At 61.3% G+C, this 23,833-nt stretch overlaps 1 protein-coding gene across 2 annotated transcripts; it reads right to left on the bottom strand.

Annotated features, from left to right (window-relative positions):
- Nucleotides 1-23,833, bottom strand: R3HDM4 (R3H domain containing 4). Of its 2 annotated transcripts, XM_075902628.2 has the most exons (9): nt 23,700-23,825; nt 16,134-18,538; nt 12,351-12,505; nt 10,556-10,674; nt 9,269-9,392; nt 7,606-7,691; nt 5,903-5,988; nt 5,307-5,362; nt 1-4,823 (listed from the first exon to the last, which is right to left on the bottom strand). In XM_075902628.2, the coding sequence occupies exons 2-9, from the start codon at nt 16,187-16,189 to the stop codon at nt 4,720-4,722; spliced, it is 786 nt and encodes a 261-aa protein (XP_075758743.2). In that variant the 5' UTR covers nt 16,190-18,538; nt 23,700-23,825; the 3' UTR covers nt 1-4,719. The 2 variants fall into 2 exon arrangements, with proteins under 2 accessions (XP_075758743.2, XP_075758742.2); XM_075902627.2 differs by lacking the exon at nt 16,134-18,538 and having other exon boundaries at nt 23,700-23,833.

The raw sequence follows: 23,833 nt of genomic DNA, 5'->3' as shown, positions 1-23,833 counted from the left end.
TCCGGAGCACTGCGATTTATTGTCCTTTTCGCCGCACCTTCGACAGCACAGTCAGCTCAGAAGGCGCGGTTCCCTCTTCCAGCACAAGCCCGGGGTTTGGCCTCTGGTTTACAGCAGCCTAAAGCCTTGCACCCCCCTTCCCATCGCCCCACGGGGATCGGCTCAGGCGCAGCAGGGAAAGGCAACAGCTGTCCTTGAACCACAGGCAAGAGGTGGGACGAGGCGATACAACTTACACGATTAAAATCCAAATCTTTCAACATTCCCAGAAGCACGGCCCCCGGCATCCATAGCCACAGCACACGCAGCCACGGCCCCCGGCATCCATAGCCACAGCACACGCAGCCACGGCCCCCGGCATCCATAGCCACAGCACACGCAGCCACGGCCCCCGGCATCCATAGCCACAGCACACGCAGCCACGGCCCCCGGCATCCATAGCCACAGCACACGCAGCCACGGCCCCCGGCATCCATAGCCACAGCACACGCAGCCACGGCCCCCGGCATCCATAGCCACAGCACACGCAGCCACGGCCCCCGGCATCCATAGCCACAGCACACGCAGCCACGGCCCCCGGCATCCATAGCCACAGCACACGCAGCCACGGCCCCCGGCATCCATAGCCACAGCACACGCAGCCACGGCCCCCGGCATCCATAGCCACAGCACACGCAGCCACGGCCCCCGGCATCCATAGCCACAGCACACGCAGCCACGGCCCCCAGCACCCACAACCACGGCACCCACAGCCACGGTAACCATGGCACACAGCACCCATAGCCACGGCACACGGCACCCATAGCCACGGCACACGGCACCCATAGCCACGGGCCCGGTAACCACGGCACACGGCACCCATAGCCACAGCACTCGGCATCCATAGCCACAGCACGACCCCAGGCCAGGCCCGAGCGGGTGCTGGGCTGCATGGAGGCAGGAGGGTGCCAGAATCACTTTGGCTTGCATCATCTCACCAGCGAGGCTGTGGGGGGGTGGGGGAAGCCAGGGCCCAGGGTGAGCAGAGCAGGGACTCTGGCAGGGGGGCCGGGCGCCTGGTCTGCCCAAAGCAGCTCCCAGGAGGGCGTGACGATTTGACAGGCCCACAGCCCCAGAGCTCAAACCAGGGGCTCCGCTGCTGCCCTGCTGAGACCTTGGGCTGGAAGGGTTTTCGCTCCAGCTGGTGGACGAGGGCAGCGGGGCCCGATTCTCCGCCCCCTCAGTGCAAACAGGCCCGCGCTGGGGATGAGCCGTTAGCATCACGCCACGATATCACCCCCCCTCCCCCCGGGCCAGACCCGGCGACGCTCAGCCCACACCACCGGGCAGCCACGGGCCTGGCTCAGACCCCCCAGCTCTCCGGGAAGGCCGTGCCAGGATACTGACAAAGGGCCCTCGCGGCAGAGGAAGCCGGGCCTGCATGTTAACGTCTCCTTGGCCTGGTGTGGAAGCCTGGACAGCAGCGACCCGGCTGCAGGGGCCGCCCACGCCGAGGCGCCGCTGGTGGGCTAGTGACGCCCACTGGGGGGGTTTGGCCAGCTGCTCCCCGAGCGTCTCAGCACTGACGTGTGGGGAGCTGCTCTGAGCCAGACCCTTTGGGGGCGCCTTTGCCTTCCCGAGGCCGGGCGAGTGAGGGGCCAAGACACCCCCATCAGCGCAGGGCTGCCGGGCCGAGCCTTCGACGTCCTCAGGGCGGCGCTTTCCAGCGCCCACTCTGGCAGGCAGAGAGCAGAAACAGCTTAGGCACACACACACACACACACGCACACACACGCAGAAACAGCTTAGGCACACACACACACACACGCACACACACACAGAAACAGCTTAGGCACACACACACGCACGCACACGCAGAAACAGCTTAGGCACACACACACACGCGCACACGCAGAAACAGCTTAGGCACACACACACGCACGCACACGCAGAAACAGCTTAGGCACACACACGCAGAAACAGCTTAGGCACACACACGCAGAAACAGCTTAGGCACACACACACACGCACGCAGAAACAGCTTAGGCACACACACGCAGAAACAGCTTAGGCACACACACACACGCGCACACGCAGAAACAGCTTAGGCACACACACACGCACGCACACGCAGAAACAGCTTAGGCACACACACGCAGAAACAGCTTAGGCACACACACACACGCACACACGCACGCAGAAACAGCTTAGGCACACACACGCAGAAACAGCTTAGGCACACACACGCAGAAACAGCTTAGGCACACACACACGCACACACACACGCAGAAACAGCTTAGGCACACACACACACACACACACGCAGAAACAGCTTAGGCACACACACACACACGCACACGCAGAAACAGCTTAGGCACACACACACACACGCACACGCAGAAACAGCTTAGGCACGCACACACACACACACACACGCAGAAACAGCTTAGGCACACACGCAGAAACAGCTTAGGCACACACACACACGCACACACACGCAGAAACAGCTTAGGCACACACACACACGCACACACACGCAGAAACAGCTTAGGCACACACACACACACACACACACGCACACACACGCAGAAACAGCTTAGGCACACGCACACGCAGAAACAGCTTAGGCACACACACGCACATGCAGAAACAGCTTAGGCACACACACACGCACACACACGCAGAAACAGCTTAGGCACACACACACACACACACGCGCAGAAACAGCTTAGGTGCACGCACAGACACACACACACAAACAGCTTAGGCACACACACACACACACACACACACACACACACACACACACACACACACACACACACACACACACACACACACACCCTGCAAGGCCGTCGCGTTATGGGGCAACCGACCCAGGACTGCGGCCTCCCCGGTTTGCAACGTGCAATTACCAGGCAGAACTTGGAGAGCAAAGCTCGGCAGCACTCGGGGGCGGGCAATAACACAGCGGACAGTGCCCAGGGTTAGCCCCCGGGAGGCCGCTCCTGCTCTATGTTCCTGCGCCTCTGCCGGTCCGGGTGATCGCCGCTCCCACTGGCCGGGCGCGGGGATCTGTGGCCAACCGGCGCTGCGACCCCCATACCGGCGGCGGCGCAGGTAAACCCGGTGGTGTGGGGGCCCGCCAGGGGCCAACCCTGGCAGACCGGCTCCAGCCCACCCCTGGTTTAAGTGCTCGCTGAGCTGGCGTATGAGATCGTTTCCACGCTCCACTCTACGGGCAGAGCAGCTGAAATGCGAAGACCCAAACGGAACAGGTTTGTCCCCAAAACACTGTTCCAAATCCAGCCCTGGAGGCAGCGAGAGTCGCCCCAGGGACTCGTCCTTTGGTTGGTTGGTCGGTCGGATGGTCGGTCGGTCAGAGGGTCGGTCGGTTGGAGGGTCGGTCGGTCGGAGGGTCGGACGGTTGGAGGGTCGGTCGGATGGTCGGTTGGTTGGAGGGTCGGTCGGTTGGAGGGTCGGTCGGCTGGTCGGTCGGTCGGAGGGTCGGACGGTTGGAGGGTCGGTCGGATGGTCGGAGGGTCGGACGGTTGGAGGGTCGGTCGGATGGTCGGTTGGAGGGTCGGTCGGATGGTCGGTCGGTCGGAGGGTCAGACGGTTGGAGGGTCGGTCGGTCGGAGGGTCGGACGGTTGGAGGGTCGGTCGGATGGTCGGTCGGTCGGAGGGTCGGACGGTTGGAGGGTCGGTCGGATGGTCGGTTGGTTGGAGGGTCGGTCGGTCGGTCAGAGGGTTGGACGGTTGGAGGGTCGGTCGGGTGGTCGGTCGGTCGGACAGTCAGATGGTCGTCTATCCGCCCGCTGATGTAAACACACTCACCCAGCCAGGGAGCGCAGCGACTGCAGGGAGACAGCGCCACACCCCAGGCAGGGCCAGGCTGGGCTCACACCTTACGGCTGGTGCTATCTGGCGGCAGCAGGGCCCTGGAGACTCCCGGCCACGCCGAGAAGCCAGCGAGTCCGGGGAACGATGGGGCGGGATGCGGCCTGATGGGGCTAAGAGGGAAGGGCCCGTCTGCGCCCTCCCCGAGCCACCTGGCCCCCCCAGCACGGTCAGAAGCCCGATTCCACGTTAGGTGACGGGTCTTGCACCAGTCCCTGACCCTGGCTGGAGCCTTCGGCTGGGGGGCAGGGGAGACACCAGAGCCCATCGGCACTACGAGAGGGACCAGCGTGCAGGCAACGTGCATTCGACAGGGTCGACGGGCCCCCTGCGGGGAGCCTGCCCGGACGGTGCTTCCTCACCTGCCACCAGCCTACAGAGCCCCTGGCAGGCGGCAGGGGAGCCATGGAGTCAGCTCCTGCCCCCATGACTCTGCCCACCCCGCGCGAAGGCCTGAAGCGAGGCCGGGAGCCGCGCCGAGGGGGGCTGGATCCTTGCACGCGACGCCGGGCGACGCTTGGGCTGTCCCACGGGCGGGTCCGTCACTGGCAGTGCTCTGCTGGGGGGTGCTTGCAGGCCCCGCGAGGGAAGCAGGGATGGTGCCGGAGCAGTACGGAGAAGCCTGGGGTGGAGCCAGGAGCACTGCGGGGGTGGGACGCAAGCTGGAGTCATGTCCGTGTTGTGCCACTGGCAGCTGGGGAGGTGCCCGCAGGGCCCCAGGGACGGGCAAGGGACGGCCCCCTCCCCCGCTCCCAGGGGCCATGGCACGAGCAGACGCTCCGGGGGGCCCCGTTTTCACGCCGAGCGGCGGGGGAGCAGGGCTGGGGGCGGAGACACCGATCAGCTCATCTGCTCCAGGTAGGCGGAGAGCAGCAAGTCGGGGGGCAGGAAGACTCGGTGTTTGTTGCTCACTTTCATCTGGCGCTTCCCTTCGAAATCCGAACCTGGACGGGGGGGAGGGGGAGAGTTTGGATTCGGCTTCGTGCCACCGTGTCCCCCGCAGCCAGCCGGACACCCCAGGGCCAGCACGGACACCCGGGGCCGGGCCGGCCAAGCAGACGCACCAGCGCTTCGACTGCCGGCCCTGCGCTCGGAGCGGGGGTCTCAGGCGCTCCGTCGCAGGGGAAAAACTCTGGGAGCGCCCCACCCCGCAGGGCCCCGAGGCAGGGAGCGTGGTGCCCCACAACCCCGGCTGGCCAAAGCCCGCAGCACTACACACCAGAGCCACCCCAGGCCGCGCAGCAAGGCGCTGGATCCGAAGCCGGAATAATTCCTGGCTCCCACCCGCACGCTCCACCCCCAGGGACGGCCCGCCCGCGTCGCGGGCCCGTGGGTGTGTCGGGAGTTATCTGGGCGCGGCCGGGGGAGCCAGAGGGGAGCTGCAGAGGCGTGATAGCGGCTGAGAGGGGAGAGAAAGAGGCTCTTACTGGCAGACGCCAGGTCCATGTACTGGCAGACGGCGTGGAGCAGCAGGCGCTCAAAGCTGGAACAAAACACACAAGCCACTGGGCTCTGGTCACAAGTGATTCTGAGCTCAGCCCCGAAGCCCCCCCACCGCTCCCTCCACCCTGAGAGCTCGCGGGGCAGAGCCCCCAGCCCGTCACGCCCCCCCGGCCCGTCACGCCCCCGGTGGCCGGCAGCTCTCGGTGTGGGGAGCCCGAGGAATGGGCGGTGGATCCCCTCTCCCGCCAGCAATTTCCACTCTGATCGGGCTCGTGGGGGACGTCAACCCCCTGCGGGCCGGGTCACGGACCCCCGGGGCTCCCTGAGGGGGGCGGGCCCAAGCCTGGACGTCCCCACTCAGGTGGACAGCCCCGAAGGCGAGTCCGCTGCCCTGCACCAGCTGCAGGTGTTTCCGGGCAGCCGGGACGCCCCCTCGCTTGGGGGCCGGCGGGCCCCACCAGACCATTGCCGGGGACTCAGCTCCGTCCATGAGCCCAGCCGAGTCCCTGGCACCCCAGCCGCGCGCCCCAGGGCTACGCTGACCAAGCGCAAGCAGGAGCCACTGCGCACCCCCCATTACCTATTGTCCTTCAGGGCGGTGTAGACGGACTGAGGGGTGATAGAGAAAAAGGCCAGTAACTCCTCCTCCAGACACTCCAGGGTCCCCTGCAAAAACGAGACCCCCGGGGGTGACCGTGGGGCCAAGAGGCTGTTGGGAAGCTGGACACCAGCCTCCGGTCACCCGCTGGTGCCTCCCACAGCAGGGCCGGGCGCCGGGCCGACCCGCGGACACGAGCGCCTCCGACCTCTCCCTCGGGACCGGGCGCTGCCAAGACTTCGGGTCTGCCCCCACCAGGGCAGCAGGCGACGTGCCCGGCTGGGCACAGGGACCAGGCTGCAGGGTCCAGCCCTTCGCCCTCAGCGAGGCCCCGGCCGGGCCCGGCTCCAGGTTGGCCCCGCTGAGCGAACTCAAGCGGGGGCGGGGGCAGTAAAGGCCCGTCGGGGGGGCGCGAGTGGGGCCTGGGAAGAGAGGCCTGGAGCCGCTGGGAGAAGTAACGGGGCTCGCCAGGAGCTGCCGGAAGGAGGCCCAGGGACCCCGGCAGGGGCGGCTGCGGGACCGTTTGGAGAAAGCCAGGACAGAGGAGGCTGGGCCCGGCCCCAGGCCCGCCGATCGGGAGCTATTCTGCTGGCCACAGGAGGGGGGAGCCCCCCAGGCAGGACGCCTGGGTTCTGTTACTGGTCCTTGCAGGCTCTCGGACTGGTCGCTTCCCTGTCCCCCACCCCACCCCACCCCCGTCCCTCTCATCTGCAAGGGGGCTGGGACCAGCCCTCAGGGGCTGCACGGCCCCTAGCCCATCCGGGCCCCACTCGTGGGCGGGGTCCCGCTCGACCCACACCGGTAATTCAGAGGGGTGTTTGGGGGGTGGAGCAGAGAGACCCCCCGGCCCCGCGTCGCCCCCGGGAAACATCCACAACGGTGTTTGCGAGTGGGCAGCCGCTCCGAGGTTTCCGGGTCGTTACCGCGGCTCCCCGAGGACGAGCGAGCCGCTGCTGCGGGGCGGAAACCGAAACCATTGGCAGCCACGCGCCGCGCAGCTGGAGAGCAAATTGGAGCAGCAGCGCCCGGCTCAGGCTGGGGCTGCGTTGAAGCGGGCGCCCAACAGAGGCAGCAGAAAAACAGAGCCAGGCAATTAGCGCACCGAGGAGCACAAACAAAGGGAGCGGAAAACAAGGGCCCTTCGGAAGCAAGGGCTGATTGTCGGCCTACGCCGCCTGCCACGCCGGTTTCTACCGGGTCGAACAACGCGCCCTTGGAAGCGCCTATCGGTCTCCCGCTTGCGTAACGCCGGCCGGACACCAGCGGAATCTGGCCGCCCTGCGTGTGGGCCACAGAACCCCCCGGGCTGCCGCAGACCCCCAGGAAAGCAGGCAGGCAGCTCAGAGCCAGACTCCAGTCCTGACTGACCCCGGGCACTTCGAATCCCACAACCCAGAGTTACAGGCTCCATCCCCAGCCTCTGACCTCCTGAGCCGCCCTGGTCTTGAACCGACGCGTCTCCCCGGTCTCCCGCCCTGCACGGAGGGGAGAGTCTGACCCTGGCTCCCAGGAATCCAGTGGGCGAAGCCTTCAGCCCCAAGAGTCCTGCGCCCGCGTCCTCCCAGCTATTTTTAGCGCAGAGGCCAGAGGAAAGCTCGCGCCAGCGCCCGAAACCGAGCTGCAGATCCCACGCCGGCAGCGGCGCAGGCAGAGCGGCCTGAGCCCACGACCTGACAGGGTCTCACCAGGGGGATTCTGCTGCGCCGCAGGGTGGTGCGCAGCCGGCGGCTGATGCGCTGGAAACATTCCTTTGGCGTGTAAGCGGGATGCTCTGGAGGAAACAAAGCAAAACGGGTTTAAAGAATCTGCACGTCCCAGTTTTGTTCCAGGGATGTGCCGGCTGCATAGGGAAGCCAGGGCCTTGAATGAACATTGCCCTCAAAGGCTGGAAACCCAGAAAAGGCAGCGTGAAGGTGGCATGCCCCAACCAAGGCACACAAATCACCTTAACTCTGCCCTACAGGGGATATCAGCCAGGCATCTTCTCTTTTCAGCCTACAAAGAGCACAAGAGGCAGCAACCGTCACACCCAGAACACCTCCGGCCGAGGGGCAGCACAGACAAGGGGGATCTGGAACAGGAAGAGATGTGGCTACTGTAGTCACCCTAACAATTCCCTGCTGCCACAAGGATCAGAAAGACACAAGCTGCCTGACGGCACACAAGTCCCCTTGGCCATGCTGCCCCTCCGCTGGAGGTGTTCTGATGGGGAGGTTGCCGCCTCTTGTGCGTTTTATAGGCGAAGAAGAGAAGATGCCTGGCTGATATCCCCTGTGGGGCAGAGTTAAGGTGATGTGTGTGTCTTGATTGGGGAGCACAACAAACTGAGGCTCAATATTAACTAGTGCCCGGCTGATCCTTTTAGCAGAAAGATCAGATGGTTTGATGTAGCAGGAGAGGAGAGCAGAGCAGAGCGCAGTGGGACAGAGCAGAGCAGAGCGCAGTGGGACAGAGCAAAGCGCAGTGGGACAGAGGAGAGCAGAGCGCAGTGGGACAGAGCAGAGCGCAGTGGGACAGAAGAGAGCAGAGCGCAGTGGGACAGAGCAGAGCGCAGTGGGACAGAGCAGAGCAGAGCGCAGTGGGACAGAGCAGAGCAGAGCGCAGTGGGACAGAGCAGAGCAGAGCGCAGTGGGACAGAGCAGAGCGCAGTGGGACAGAGCAGAGCAGAGCGCAGTGGGACAGAGCAGAGCAGAGCGCAGTGGGACAGAGCAGAGCGCAGTGGGACAGAGGAGAGCAGAGCACAGTGGGACAGAGGAGAGCAGAGCGCAGTGGGACAGAGCAGAGCGCAGTGGGACAGAGCAGAGCGCAGTGGGACAGAGCAGAGCAGAGCGCAGTGGGACAGAGCAGAGTGCAGTGGGACAGAGCAGAGCGCAGTGGGACAGAGCAGAGCAGAGCGCAGTGGGACAGGGCAGAGCGCAGTGGGACAGAGCAGAGCAGAGCGCAGTGGGACAGAGCAGAGCGCAGTGGGACAGAGCAGAGCAGAGCACAGTGGGACAGAGCAGAGCGTAGTGGGACAGAGCAGAGCGCAGTGGGACAGAGCAGAGCAGAGCGCAGTGGGACAGAGCAGAGCAGAGCGCAGTAGGACGGAGCAGAGCAGAGCGCAGTGGGACAGAGCAGAGCGCAGTGGGACAGAGCAGAGCGCAGTGGGACAGAGCAGAGCAGAGCGCAGTGGGACAGAGCAGAGCGCAGTGGGACAGAGGAGAGCAGAGCGCAGTGGGACAGAGCAGAGCACAGTGGGACAGAGCAGAGCAGAGCGCAGTGGGACAGAGGAGAGCAGAGCGCAGTGGGACAGGCAGGTGACGTAATGCCCACTTCAAGATTCAAAGCCGTCCCTTCCCCTCTCGGTACCTTTCCGCTTGTCCTCTGCTTTAACAGGGAGCTTCCTCTTGTGCTTCTTCTTGGCCTCCTCCTCTAGGAAGAGCAGGACTCTCTCCTGCTCCTCCCCAGACCGGTTCATGAAGTCGTTCCAGATCTGCAAAGGGAGGCCACCCCACAAGCTCAGTGTAGACGTGTGCAGCAGACTCCGCTCCGGGCTCTGCACCTCGGCCGCGTCTGGGATTTAAGCCACGTGTAGCACTGTGGTCGCCACCTCCCCAACCCCCGCAGCCCGTCAGACGGGCCAGCTCGGCTCAGTGACGTCCCTGGTGGCGAGTGAAGAGCGTCACCCAGACAGACGCCTGTGGACAGGCCTGGAGTGACTTGGCACAGGTACGATGGACGGTGCCCCCCTCCCGGCCCTCGGCACCACCTGGAACGTGCCGCACGGGAGCCCCGGGCCCTGCTGAATCACCGGGACCCAGCGCAGTTGTCCCCTTCCCTCCCCACCGTCGCCGGGCCTGGCTGTGGGATCCCTCCGGGCCCTGGGCGCTCCCCGCCGGGCAGAAGGCCGTGGCGAGCCTCGCTCGGTAGCTCGCAGCCCTGGATTCTCACTCCTGGGCCGCCGCCCAGCTCGCGTTTCCGGTCCCGCACGAGCAGCTTCAGTCCCCCGCCTGCGGCCCTGGCTCGTCGCCGTGGCAGAGAACGTCTCCGCGTCGCGCCCTTTGCCCCCGCTGGGTCTTGTCCTCAGCAGCCCGATGCGGGACTGAGCGAGCGGGCACGTCCTCTCCTCCTCGCCCTCCCTGGGCGCTGGGAGCTCGACGCCTTCCCGGCTACTGGGGTCCGGCTGCGCCCGAGGGGATCGGTTCCCCTTCCACGGGGACGGGGGCCCCTCAAACTACACACCCTCTCCCAGGGGAAGGCGGCCGGTGTCCCACCAACCCAAACCCATGCACCGTTCGCCTCACCCCAGCAGGCTTCCAGCACCTGCTGTCTTGCGCCCGCCTCTGCTTCTGGGATAGGAAGGGATTTCAGTTCCCCAGGTAGCAGGGACTAGTGGGCAGAGCTCCAGGCTGGGAACCGGGGGCCCCTACGGGTCGTTTCTGGCTCTGACACAGATTCCTGGCATGGCCCTGGGCAGGCCATTCCCATGCAGCGCCGGGTGGCGAGCGTTCGCCAGCGTTCCTGCAGTGCATAGGTGGTAGCAGCAGCAACGGCCTACGCCCCAAGGTCCCCCCCACTGGACACCTTGGAACCACAATTCCCAGCCTGGAGCAGGCACACTCGGCCCTGGCCCGGGGCAGGTGGAGAGGCACCTACCTCCATGTAGGTCTCGTTGTTGCAGGCCTCCGTGAAGATGCTCGGGGCGGCCGGGTGAGCGAGCTCCCCCTCGTCATTCCCACATTCGTCCCGCTCCAGCAGGGTCATCAGGTAGCGAGCTAGGAAAAGGCCGTTAGGAACCAGGAGCAGGGGCGCCAGACAGCGGCTCCCCATCGCTGGGAGCAGCAAGCACCTGCCTGGGGCTCTAACGCCGACACACAGCAAAACGTTGCTGCACCGGGGCAGGGCAAACGGTGGTGGAGTAGGAGAGCTACCCTGGAGCCAGGCCCTGCACAGGAGCTGCTCCAATCCCCCTCATCGGGGCTCAAGCATTCAACACGGCAGAGACCCAAAGTCATCAAATCCCCAAGCGGGACTGACCCCGTCCGTACATTCCCGGAGCTCTGCCCCACCCGGTTGGTGCTTCTCCCCATCCCTTGACTGTCCCTCCCTCCCGCAGATCCGGCCATACTGGCTTTCCCTCCTGAGGATCAGCCCGAGCTGCTCTCAGGCCTCATCTACACCAGCATGTTTTGTTGCCAGACAGCGAGAGCGTTTACACTGCACCGGACTTTTTTCTGGGAAAACAGCCAGTTTGGGAGACAAAAAACTTCCGGCCCTTTATTGTCTGTTCCCCTCCCTTTATTGTCAACAAAGAGCCAGTGTGGACTCTGCTGCTTTTGTTGAGAGACCTGGCTTCCCTGAGTATCCCACAAGGCCTGGCTGTGCTCAGTGTTCTGTGATCTCTGCTGCCCTGCAGGCATGTGCCACTATCCAACCTAAGTCCCTCCCCTTTCAAAGCTCCAGGAAGCGTCTGACAGCTGAGCGAGCTGCTCCATTTGGGGAACAAACAAAGAGCAAATCATTCGCGTGCTCCTGTTCTGCCGGGCGAGGAACCCAGTGGCAGGCAGGCTGCTGCTGCAGAGGGAATGCTGGCGAGACGGCCATGCTGCTTGGACATTTCTCGGCACCGGGAGCTCCCAGATCTACTCATGATGCTGCTCCCTGCAACTGAGGAGACTGTGGGAGAATTTGGAGAGACTCCCAAGAAGCGCAGGGATCAGCTCTGCCTTCCCACCACACTGCACTGTGGGATGCCTACCCACAATGCTTTGCTCTGTTGAGAGGGAGCTAGCTGTGTGGCCACGAAATGTCATCAATGGGAGGCAGAAAAACCAGGTGGACCGGTTTTCACTGTTGCCGCCTTTTGCCTGTCGACAGCACCTGGGTTGCCAAACCTTCCCCATGCGGCCTCAGTTTCATCCCTCCAGACGCCCTTGGGCCGCGTCAGGTAAGATCACTCGCCCCACGGGGGCAGCCCGGCGTTACACCCCCATTCGGTGCTCACCCCGCGCCAGCGGACTCGCCCAGCGAGAGCCTTGGCAGGCAGAAAACAGAGGGTCACCAGCCCCTTTGGAAAGCCTTCAGGCTGCTTGTCCGGAGGGCCCCCACGCAGTCACCGCCTGGACTGATGCGCTCTCCGGGATGGCCCAGAGGGAACGAGCGAGCGCAGGGGCAGAAGGCACCAGCTCGCTCGCCGAGCGCTGACCCTCCCGCTGCAAGCGGCTCCTGGGGACGCGGTGCAGACTCACCCGGGGGTGGAGGCAGGGCCCGGTCGAGTCATCCCTGCACCCCGGGCAGTGAGTGCGCGACACATGCACGGCCCCGCCCCCCGGCGCTGCGCACCTTTCAGCTGCAATCGGGCGCCCCCCATAGGATGGCGCCCCAGGCGGCTGCCCGGCTAGCCCCCCCTTAATCCAGCCCTGGGCGGGGGGCTGCTGCACGAGGCCCTTACTGTTCTCCAGTCTCTGCAGGCTCTTGCGCCCCTTGGCCTTCGGGATGAGGTCGGAGTTGCGGATGGCCTGGTTGATATAGTGCTGCTTCCGTTTGGAGGGGGAGAACCTCTTGGCGGGGCAGATCCCCAGAGGCGGCTGGCAGTCGTCAATCCTCCTGCAGAGACCCAGAGAACACACCGTGAGACGGGCCACCTGCTCACGTCCGGCAGCCGCCTAGGGCTGGCGCTGCGGGGAGATCCTGGGGGCTGGGGCTCCACCAGCAGGCAGTGGGGGGGGGGGTTCTTCCTAAACATTGTCTGCATGGCGGTATGAGGAGGAGGGAGAAAAATCCTTCTCCTTGGCCTCTGAGGACAGGCCAAGAGGCAATGGGCTTAGACTGCAGCAAGGGAGGTTGAGGTTGGACATTAGGAAAAACGTCCTAACAGCCAGGGTGGTGAAACAGCGGAATCAATTGCCTGGGGAGGTTGTGGAATCGCCGTCTCTGGAGAGACTGAATAGACACACACCTGTCCGGGATGATCTAGACGGAGCTTGGTCCTGCTGTGAGGGCAGGGGGCTGGACTCGATGCCTTTCGAGGTCCCTTCCAGTCCTAGTGTTCTATGATTAATACAACTTTGACACTTTATTATGCTGAAAAAATGCTGCTGGTAACCATCTGAAACCACATGAAATAAGCCCAGAAGCAGTTTAATTGCCAAATGACAGTTTCACTGTCAGATCTTTTGTTATTTCCCTTTGTTTAGTAATTGACATTGAACAGGGAGCTGTATGGGGGATGGGTCGGCCTGCGTGTACACCGGACTGCGTCCTTCCGGTGCCAAACGGGATGGTGGGTGGCAGGTCAGTGTGGGACACCGGGCGAGGTTTGTCACTGTGGAGGATGCTGCCCGGTCCCCGACAGAGAAGTCACAGGGAGAGGAAACGTGCACATCTGGACAGCCCAGGAAACCCATCTGGAGAGAAACCTACAAGCTTGGAGAGCCGGGGAAAGGTGCTACTCAGGGAAACAGGACGACTCGACCTTGCAAGTGTGCACAGCGGGGAAAGGAGCGAGCTAATCAATGGTGACTGCCCTCCGTGATGCAGAACATTATTCCGCCCACTTCTATCTGGGCTGCTTGCCAACATGCATCTTTACTGCGGCTCGGCACCCAACAGCTACAGAAAGACAATTCTGAGAGATTTACCCTGCAGAGGGGGCTCTGCTTTTACTGACCCTCTCAGTCCGCTTTTAAGGCCAGGGTTTATCTCGGATGCAGACACAGGCTAGCTCCGGTACTCGGCTCTCTTTTGTCATGGTCCAAATTTCTTGGTCAAGGCCTAGCCAAGGTCCGGACTCCAGAAAGAACAACAAAACCGGCACAGCAAGGAGTTTCTGCTGTACTGGAGGGATAGCGTCGGTCTGCTCAGGAACGTCTCCCGGGCGGTGAGAGCGAGGGCCCCACAGCTGCGAGGCAGCTTCCTCCGATCCTCGCTTAAAGCAGGATCCGGGTTTGGTTGGGCCCGGCCAATGGGAGGTGCTTGGAATGGGATTGCTTCTCAGACAGATAGGGTTGCCAGGTGTCCGATTTTCGCCTGGACAGTCGGGTAATTGCATCTTCTGTTCAGTAAAAACCACCAGACAATACCGGACATGCAAAATACCGGACATCTCGTTTTCTCGGAAAACCGGCGGGGACATTTTTCCCCTGTTGCGTCTGGCGGGGGGAGCACGGAGCGCAGGAATTTAAAGGCACAGTGACCTTTTTTTTTTTCGCTCAACCAATTTTTTCCCCCACCATGTTCGGGATTTTTTGCGTAAGCATCTTGGCAACCCCACAAACAGAAGAGAGGCAGAATCACCAGGCCAGTGAAAGGGGCTGGCTGGGGGTGCCCCTCACTTCTGGGACTGTCCCAGCCCCGAGCCTCCCACCCCTCCCAGGGCCCTATAGGGGCTTCAGCTTCTGTCCCCATTCATGCAGGAACATTGCTGGTTGTTCCTCTTGGTCCGGGAGCGAGGGGGAAGTGCAGTGTGCTGCATTCCTCACTCTGGCTGGGGAGCCAGGGGGCAGACGAGCTGTGCACTTTGCTCTCCTGGGGACAGAGGGAGGGGGAAAGCAACGTACACACACAACACAACACAACACCCCCCCCCCCGCCCTCACGGAACCTCCTGGGAAAGTTTAAACCTGAACCTGAATTGAAGAGGAACTGACTGAAAAGCTCAGTTAACTGTTTTCCCTTTAAGGACACAAGATTTGCCCCCGATTCTTTTTGAAACCTGCCCCTTCCAATGAGCCCCCTTTCAGATGACGGCCCTATGTTGTGTGCCAGTCTCTGTGCGTTTGGCAGCTGCAGGCTGGGAGCGAGCTGGCTCACTCTGTTTCCCCTTTCGCTCGGGTGGGTTTCGACGCAGCAACAGCCGAGAGACAGATTTAAAAAAAGGAAAACTGCGCAGTGGTGGAAAAATTGGCAGGCGGACGGCGGAGCAGATCTGGCGCCTGCTGGTAACTGTCGGAAACCAACTCATCTCGGCTCTGTCTTTACACAGAGGCAAAGAGACTCTCCAACTGGGGAAGGCCAGTCCCAGCCCCGCTGCAGCCCCAGCCCTCCCGGACCCGCCTCGGGCTGCGCCCTCAGGTAGATCCACCTCTGCTGGGTCACTGCAGGCCCTGTTCTCTGCACCAACGGGGCCCTTCTTGCCAGCACATCGGCCACAGGGCGACAGCATGAAGGGCTAAAGCTTATGCTCCCTTTAAACGTATCTCCCAGGCCTACAGTCCTGCCAAACAGAGATACGTTCTCCCCCACCCAAGCAGCCAGGGCTCGTCTTCACCCCTCTTCATCTCAGGCCAATGGCAGGAACCCCCTGGGGTCTAGGGCGCCCTTCAGGCAATAGGGCCAGAGTCCCCCTGCCTTTGAGGCCTATTTGCCCATCTCTGAACCAGTCGACAGAGCACCAGAGTGGGAGGCGGGAGACTGGTGTCTTACAACTGGCTTTGCTACAGGAGTCACAGCAGGGGCGTGCCTCAGTTTCCCCACCTGTAAAATGACGATCACAGCTCTGCCACTGACTCCCTCCACCCGCCCTTTGTCTATTTAGATGCTGAAAATTCCTCCCCAAACGCTTTGGGGCGGTGACGGTCTCTCATTACGTACAGCACCCAGCACAAAGGGCCTTGAGCTCGTTTGGGTGTGACTGTACTGCAGCTCCCCTAGCTCTGACCCACCGCACTCTCCTCTCGCCCTCCTTTTTCCTGTCCAGTTTAATCTTGAACCCTGAGGATGCTGGCTAAGCAGCCCAGGTGGTTTAATTCTGTTTGTACCATTTATAACCTCCCGGGTACTTCCTGACGGGGCTTGGGTGAGTAAGTTGCAGCCCTGCTGGGCACAGGGTGCAAAGAGCCATTTCAAATTCACGACTCCACTTGAGTTCCGAGAAATCTGCTTCAGCCAAACTGAGACCCCAAACGCAAGCAGCATTGTGCTGTGTCGGGGTCCGCCAGAGTCTCCCCGCAACTGTCACTGCAGGCCAAGCTTGGCGTAAGGAGTAAACAGCCTAAATTAAGTGTCTAATAACCCCAGGTGATCTTTAAACCGATTGCAAGAAATTGGGATGCAGGTTTCATTCTGAGCGCGTCCTAGCTAAACCCCAAAGTCTGACTATGCCAAACAGCGAGACCTCTGGGTCCTATAATCTAAACAACCGCTCTCTAGGTCACGCTAACTCCACAGTGCATAGGGAAGGATGGTCTCCCATTTAAGGAATCACGTTGGGATTCGGAAGATCTGGATTCAACACCTGATTCTGCCACCGATTGCCTCTGTGGTCTTGAGCAAGTCACTTAGTGTCTTCATGCCTCAATTTCTCCATCTGTAAAAGCGGGATTAGAACCTTTCATCTTTCCTGCTTAGAGTGTACATTCCTTGGGACACGGGCTGCCTTAGGAATTCTCCTCGGCGCTACTTTATAACTAACGCTGGCAAAGAATTCCACAACCAGCTGGGTGTCATCAGTCACACGACCCAGTCACTAGTGTGTAATCCACTGGGGAAGGCCAGGCAAGGGGAAACTTCCACCCAAGTGGTACTTTAGCTCTAAGAGTCACACTTAGTGGCCGCTTCTGGCCAGACCCGTAGAAGAATGGTGTCACCCTCCACATGTGCTTCATCAGACTCAGTTTCCCCAACATGCCCAGGTAGAGGCAGGTCTGAGCTCCAGAAACTCAACAGGCAGAACAAGGAGAACAGCTGGGCTCTGTCAGGCCGGGGCCTCATTACGTCATCAGGGCACTGCTCGGCTACCCCCTACCAGCTGTGCAGGCAGGCGACCAGCTGCAAACAGCGTCCTGGCAGGGTTTTATTTTGCCTGGATGTCCTGATTTCTTTTCTTAAGTGGAGCCAAGCCAGGAAGAGACTCCCTGCTTTACGATCTCTCGCCCCTTCCCAGGCAGGCCCCGTGGGTCAGGGACGATGGTGCAAAACGGAGGCAGGACACTGGTGTGACCATGAACAGAGGGAGATGAAGAAGAGAAGCAGGGACCCACAGAGCATGGGTTAAAAAATCCCTGACCTCATCCCTCCCACGCAATTCAACCGGCTCAGCATAAAGTCGCTGCGCATGGCAGCAACCCGTTTCCTTTGGGTGTCTCAAAGTCCACGGGCTTTGAGTTCGTCCCAGGCTCCCAAACCTTGCTCGGGAAGCCGCGAGGCTCACTGCATTGTCTCTGATGCGTCTGACTGTCCGGGGGTCTTGCAGAAGAGGGAAGAACCCAGGACAACGCACGTTGTGAAACAGTGAATTGTATCGGCACCTTAAGTGAGTCGCAACTCGCCAGAGCAGGGCAAAGGAAAAACAAAGCTGCCTTTCCCCTGACATCCGCTGAGGGAAAAGTCACATTTCATCAGAGGGCGCGGTCCAAGACTTTGGTGCCAGGGTTAATTTGCCTTGAGCTGGCAGGTTAACCCTGGCCGTTCTGCCGGGTCTCCATGCTTAGCAGGCAGCTTTTCATCCTACGCCGATACTACGTAGAGCACTTTTGCACGTAGCCCAGTGCGCCCTGCCCCGTCGAGTATTCACGTGGAAACTCCCCCCCGTGGGGGTTCTGCGCTGAGTTCGGGTGTCCCCTTTCATTTCGCAATTCACCTGCCTGTCGAGAATCAACGCTTCATTCTGAGCCCTGCTTCCGGACTGGCACTTGGACGAATTTCACGCACCTGAAAGCGTGTTCCAGTCTGCCAAGTCAGCGCCTGTCAGAGTCTTTCCCACGCGACCGTTTTCAAGAAGCAGTAGAGCCAGGGACACGTGCTTTAGCCCACTGGGAGAACGAGAGCCCCACCCGATAATACCCAGCATGCCTTGCTAGCTCCAGGTGTTTGTAAGCTCACAGACCCTAGGAAGGCAGCATCACCTAGGCAGACAGAGCTTCAGCATACAAGGGTTCAAGTCCCAGGTTTGCCAGTTAACCTCCAGCAAATCGTTTCCCCTCTGCCTCAGTTTCCCCCGTCACACGAGGACAATGACCTACTTTGAAAGGTGTGGCTGGAAAGCACGACTGGTCCCCAATACTAATACCCAGCTCACCCAACAGTTCAAGCAGGAAAACGTCCACCCCAGAAGGTGACCGGCGTGACCCTTTCGGGTCCCTGTCAGAGCTACAGACAACTGGTTTCATACTACTTGGGAGTTGCTGATTTTCCCCTCCTGGCCGGCTTCTCCACGGATCCATTTTCAGCCTTCACGGTGACCTTACAGCCAGGCAGGCCCCTCGGCCGCAGCCTTTGGTCCAGGAGTGCCCAGCAAATCCAAGAGAGGCTTGAACGCTCAACCCGCGTCAGTGACAGCCGGTTGCGCAGAGACTGACGGGCAGACCCGGCTCAGCAGCGTGCCAGGGCGCGACCGGTCCTAGGAAGAAGGCAATGTTTTTCTGGCAGCAGCCTGAAGCCAAGCTGCTTTTTCCTGGCCGCCCCCAGGGCGCCACTTGCTTGGCTGGCTCCTTCCAATCCTTGTATCCACGTTCACAGCCAGCTGCCTAGAGAGGGGACTTAGTTCTTTTGCTTGTTTCTCTTCGCTGCGCAATGTCGAAAAGCCGCAGCCACGTTCTTCGGCGCCACAGAACGAGCGCTATGCTCCGAGACAGCGTGCAAACCTGCTCTTCCTAGTGAACTCGTTCTCGGTCCCCCCGCTCTTCTCCTGGACCCCCAGATCTGAACGACAAAGAAGGGTGGGGGGCAGACACCCTCAGCACCGGCGTGTATGCAAATCTACTCTGGACTTAGCAACAAGCAGCCCAAGTCTCCAGCCATTTAAAAGAGTTTGAGCCAATGCTCACGCAAGCCTCAAACCTCACGACGACACGCCCCTGGCCGAGTTCCCAGTCCCTTAAAGGCCCGGCCCCATCACACCCCCACACGATTAGAGGCACTGGAAGGAAACAGCTCCCCTGTAACAAACATCAAACCAGCTCCGGCCTTTAGTCCCTTAGGAACAGGACACAACGCAAATGCCACGAACCTGAATGTTAGAGGGATCACTGGACGATTCCCTGCTCTTCCCTCCCTCTGGGACACCTGGCACTGGCCGCTGGACGGGCCTTTGGACTGACCCCGCCTGGCCGCTCTCCGGTTCTAACTTAACTCCATCAAGTATTTGGTGACTACGGGGGAAAGGGGCCATAAATGAAGAATAGCCTCAAGGGCCACAATAATGAATTACCCCAGTAATAACCATGAGCCAACCTAAGGGGAAGGGATAGCTCAGTGGTTTGAGCATTAGCCTACCAAACCCAGGGTTGTGAGCTCAATCCCTGAGAGGTCCTGTTTAGGGATTGGAGGGCAAATCTATCAGGGATGGTGCTTGGTCCTGCTATGACAGACTGGACCTCTCAAAGATCCCATCCAACTCCCTGAGATAGGTATAGCTCCCCTTGTGTGTCCAATGCTGCCAGACAAGAGAACCAAGCCTGCTGCCGTTCCCCAAATGGCCCCGCTGGCTTCAGCTTTTCCCACACTCCTGAGCCCCCTGCTTTCTGGGACCTGCCCAGCCCTGTAATCAACACCCAATGTTTAGTTACAGCTCTCAGGCTGACACCCCCTTTCCCCCCCCCGCCCCCCCAGGCAGCCTGATTCTCCTTTGCCATTAGAACTCTGGAGATCTGGGTTCAGTCCCCAGTGGGGATACACCCCCAGCAAGTCACTCAATCACCACGTGCCTCAGTTTCCCCTCTGAAATGAACATGAGGCTGCTCTACCACACAGGGGCATCGCCAGGGTAAATACATGAAGCCGTAGACACTATGGCTGTCTCTAGACTGGCCAGTTTTTCCACAAAAGCAACTGCTGTCTACACTGGCCGCTTAAATTTGCGCAAGAACACTGACGATCTCATGTAAGAAATCAGTGCTTCTTGCGGAAATACTACGCTGCTCCCGTTCGGGCAAAAGTCCTTTTGTGCAAAAGGGCCAGTGCAGACAGCTCAGATTTGTTTTGAGCAAAAAAGCCCCGATGGTGAAAATGGCGATCGGGGCTTTTTTGCACAAAAGCGCGTCTAGATTGGCCACGGACGCTTTTCTGCAAAAAGTGCTTTTAATGGAAAATCTAGACGCTCTTTTCCACAAATGCTTTTAATGGAAATATGTTTCCGTTAAAAGCATTTGCAGAAAATCATGCCAGTCTAGACGTAGCCTATGGGAATGGAGATGGTAGAAGTACGTCTCCCAGTGTGGTCTGTGCTTAAGACTCAGAATGACACAAGTGGGGTGCTCAGGAAAAACCCGGCCTGAGGGCCTGGCTGCAGTTTCATTTACTCTTCCAAAAGAGCGGGCGGGGGGACATGACAGCCACCTTAGGTGCAGGGCAGGGAAGAACGGGGCTGGGCCTCCCACCGGCAGGAGGCCGCAGGGCTGTCTACCGGAGATGGCTGCACGGGTTTTATTAATTGCAGCCAGGGTCGTTAAGCCAGCGCGAGAGGCTGTATGGACTCGGAGCCCAGTGCAAACCAGGCTGCTTGTTTCCGTTTTGTTAAAATCCACTGGGAACCGAACCAACAATCGTCTCCACTGGAATTTGCTTCATAGTAACTGAAACTGGAGCCACTTTGGCATTTCAACGAGGCCTTATGCGTTCAGGGCTGCCATGGGGCGCAGTGGGAGGTAGCTGGATGCTCTACAGGCTCTTTGGAGGTTCAAAGGGGCACGACCTGGTCTAGACCAGTGGTAGAGTCCCCTTAGGGGTACCTGAGAAAAGTCGGGGGGGGGGGGTCAATACAACTGAAATCTGGAGACAACTGAATTTTTGTGTTAAGTTTTACAGCGTTTTACTATTTTTGTACTTTTTACACCCAAAAATGTCATCGCCCGCCCGGCTACGATTAAGTTGTTTAAACAAACGTGTTGCAACAATAGAAAAAATGCGTGTGTCTGAAAACTGTAGGCACTGGGGTACTTCTAAGTTTTTTTTAAAGGGGGACTTCATTAAAAAAAAGGTTTAGAGACACCGGTCTAGACGGTGCTGGGTCCGGCCGTGAGGGCTGGGGCTGGACTCGATGACTCTCGAGGTCCCTGCCAGCTCTAGTGTTCTAGGATTCTAGGGGCTTAAACGGCAACCAGGGAGGTTGAGGTTGGACATTAGGAAAAACGTCCCCCCTGTCCGGGGGGTGAAACACTGGAATGAAGGGCCCAGGCAGGTTGTGGAATCTCCATCGCTGGGGATATTGAAGGGCGGGTTAGACACACACCCGGCAGGGATGGGCTAGAGCAGGGGTCACCAACCAGTCGATCGGGATCTACCGGTGGATCTTGGAGCCTCTGACAGGTGACCCTGTGACCCTGACTGGTTTGGCCAGAAAATTATCAGGTGCTGGCTCTTCAGTTGCCTCTCCCTGCACTGTCCTGCTGCTCCTGCCTTCTGCCCCCAGGGCGCCTCCTGCTTGCTGTGCAGGGCGTGACAGGGAGAAGAGGGGGGTGCTCATGTCGGGGTGTCCCTCCTCCCCCCACTTCTGTACCCTGTCTCCACACAGAAGGGGATGGAGGGAGTGTGACAATGCAGATCTGTCACTCTCACACTGTGCGTGTTGCTGCCACTCTCTCAAACACCCACTGGCCTTCAGTCATCTTCTGACCCCACCCGTACGTGGGGGGTTGCTGTTACTCCTTTTACCGCTTGCCAAGTGGGTCAGTCTGGGGTCGAGACTGGTCCGTGCATTTCCTCATTTTCAGTGCTCTCTTACGCATCAATGTAATTCTCTGGGCAGGGAGTTCTCAGATGCCCAACCTGTCGCGCCTCCAGTCGTCATCCCCGTGGGAATTGCTGCTCCTGGACGTGGCTGCCGTGTCCCTGCAGCCCCTGAGAGAGGCAGAGCAGGGGGTCCCCACGTGCTGCCCTGGCCTGCAGACACTGCCCCTGCAGCCCCCAGTGATCAGTAACGGGGAACCGTGGCCAGCAGAAGCCATGGGCTCGGTGCCTGTGGATGGGGGCAGCACATGGTGCCACTGCAGTACATGCCAGCTGCTTTCAGGAGCGGTGCAGGCCAGGCCTGGAGTGAGCTGCCCCCCATCCACAGGCACCGAGCCCACGGCTTCTGCTGGCCACGGTTCCCCGTTACTGATCACTGGGGGCTGCAGGCAGGGGCAGCACGTGGGGACCCCCTGCTCTGCCTCTCTCAGGGGCACCGCTTCACCCGGAAGCTGCCTCAGTTGAACAGTGCCCAGCCTGAACCCCCGTCCCAGCCCTGAACTTCCTCCTGCACCCAACCTCCTGCCCCAGCCGCGAGTCCCCCGGCACCCAAACTCACAGAGCCCCTGAAGCCTCTCCTGGACCCCAATCCCCCCGGGCTAAGCCTGGAGCCCCTCCCACACGCCAAACCCCTTGGCTCAAGACCAGAACCTGCACCCCAACCCCGACCCAGCCTGGTGCAAGCGAGCGAGGCTGGGGGATGGAGCGGGAGGGCGAGGCCTCGGAGAAGGGGCAGGGCAGGGCGTCAGAAGGAAGCGGGGCAAAGGGGTTCGGGTTTGAAGTGGATCGAAAGTTGCACTTAAACTGGAAAAGCCATTTGTGGCTCAAGAGGTTGCGGATCCCTGGTCTAGACGGCACTTGGCCCGGCCGTGGGGGCAGGGGCTGGGCCTGACGCCTCTCCAGGTCCCTGCCAGTCCTAGTGGGCCCGGATTCGGACTCAGAATCGGGACGTAAAATCCCATGTACGTGGTTAACTGATTAAAGGGGGAATGAGCAGGGGGGCCCCCGCTGGGCTGGAATAGCACCCCCTCCCCCGCCCACAGTAGCTGGGCTGGGGGGCCCCCCTCCCCACCCTGTTGCAGACAGGGGCTGCATCAGCCAGGCCGGAGCAGCCCTTGCCGGAGGCATGGACAGGGGCTGCTCCGGCTGGGGTGGAGCGCCTCTGTCCGCAGTGGGCCCCGCGGGGCGGATGCAGCCCCCGCCCATGGGGAACGGGGAGCTGCTCCAGCCCCCACCGGTTAACCCGAACCGGGAAGCATGTTGAGGGCAAGGCTTGCCAACGAGGGGTGAACCTTCCCCACCCCTAGGTCAACAGGGCGCAAGGCGTTTGCATTCCCGGGCAGCCGCAGGGCAGGAGAGGACGCAGAGCGATGACCCGAGGAGTCAGGGAGATGGAAGGGTGGGGAGAGGACGGGGCCTTCGCACCGGGGCTGGGGCTGGGGCCTCGGTCTGGGGGGGAGAGCTTAGACCCCCCCCCAGTTCTTACACTGCATGGAGCGGAACACTTGCCCCTCCGTGTGCAGCAACAAGAGCCACCTGGCTCAGGACCCGGGGGCGGGGGCAGGGTGACAAGGGGGTGCCGCAGGGCAGGCGATCGGAGCCATTCCAGCGTAACCCCAGAAACAAAGGGGAACAAGCCCCCTGATACTTACCGCTGGGCGTGGGGGCAGCCCCCCCCGGGGAGAGGGAGGGGTTCATATGGCACCAGAGAACGGAGAACCAGTAGGGGAAATCTGACCATGCCTGGGAACGGAGCCCCCCTCTCTGCCCCCCCAAACCGAAGAGGGGGTGGGAAACAGCCCCCAGGCCCCCCACCCTGAAAGGGGGGCGAGCTCTCTGGCTCAGGCAGGCACACCCCCAAAAGGAGACCTCCCCTGCATGGAGAGGGAACTCTCCCCCAGGCTGCCCCCACTTTCCCAAGGATGGGGGCTGGGGATCCCCCCGGGGGCAGAGAACCCCAAGTCTGTAGGGACCCCATAGGGAAGTAAGCTCGCCTCTGGGCGGAGAGGGGACCCCGAGCTGCCCCCCCCCCAGCCAGGGCTCCCTAGGGCCAGACGGGGAACCCCCAATCTGTCTGCCCCTCCCCCCCCGGACCGGGTGGGGGAACCCCCGGGGATCCCCCTCGCGTCACACTCACACGTAGGGCTCCTCGGGGGCCTGCCCGCCACCGGCCTCCGGGCCCGACAGCAGCACCATGGCGGGGCCGGGCGGGCAGGGGCCGGGCGGCGGCTCCGTCTGCAGGGCCCGGAGCACCCGCCCCGCCCCGGGAAG

This window comes from Pelodiscus sinensis, chromosome 32 (assembly GCF_052426305.1).
Source record: "Pelodiscus sinensis isolate ZL-2025 chromosome 32, ASM5242630v1, whole genome shotgun sequence".
NCBI lineage: Eukaryota > Metazoa > Chordata > Testudines > Trionychidae > Pelodiscus > Pelodiscus sinensis.
This window is presented reverse-complemented; position numbering and strand designations above follow the sequence as displayed.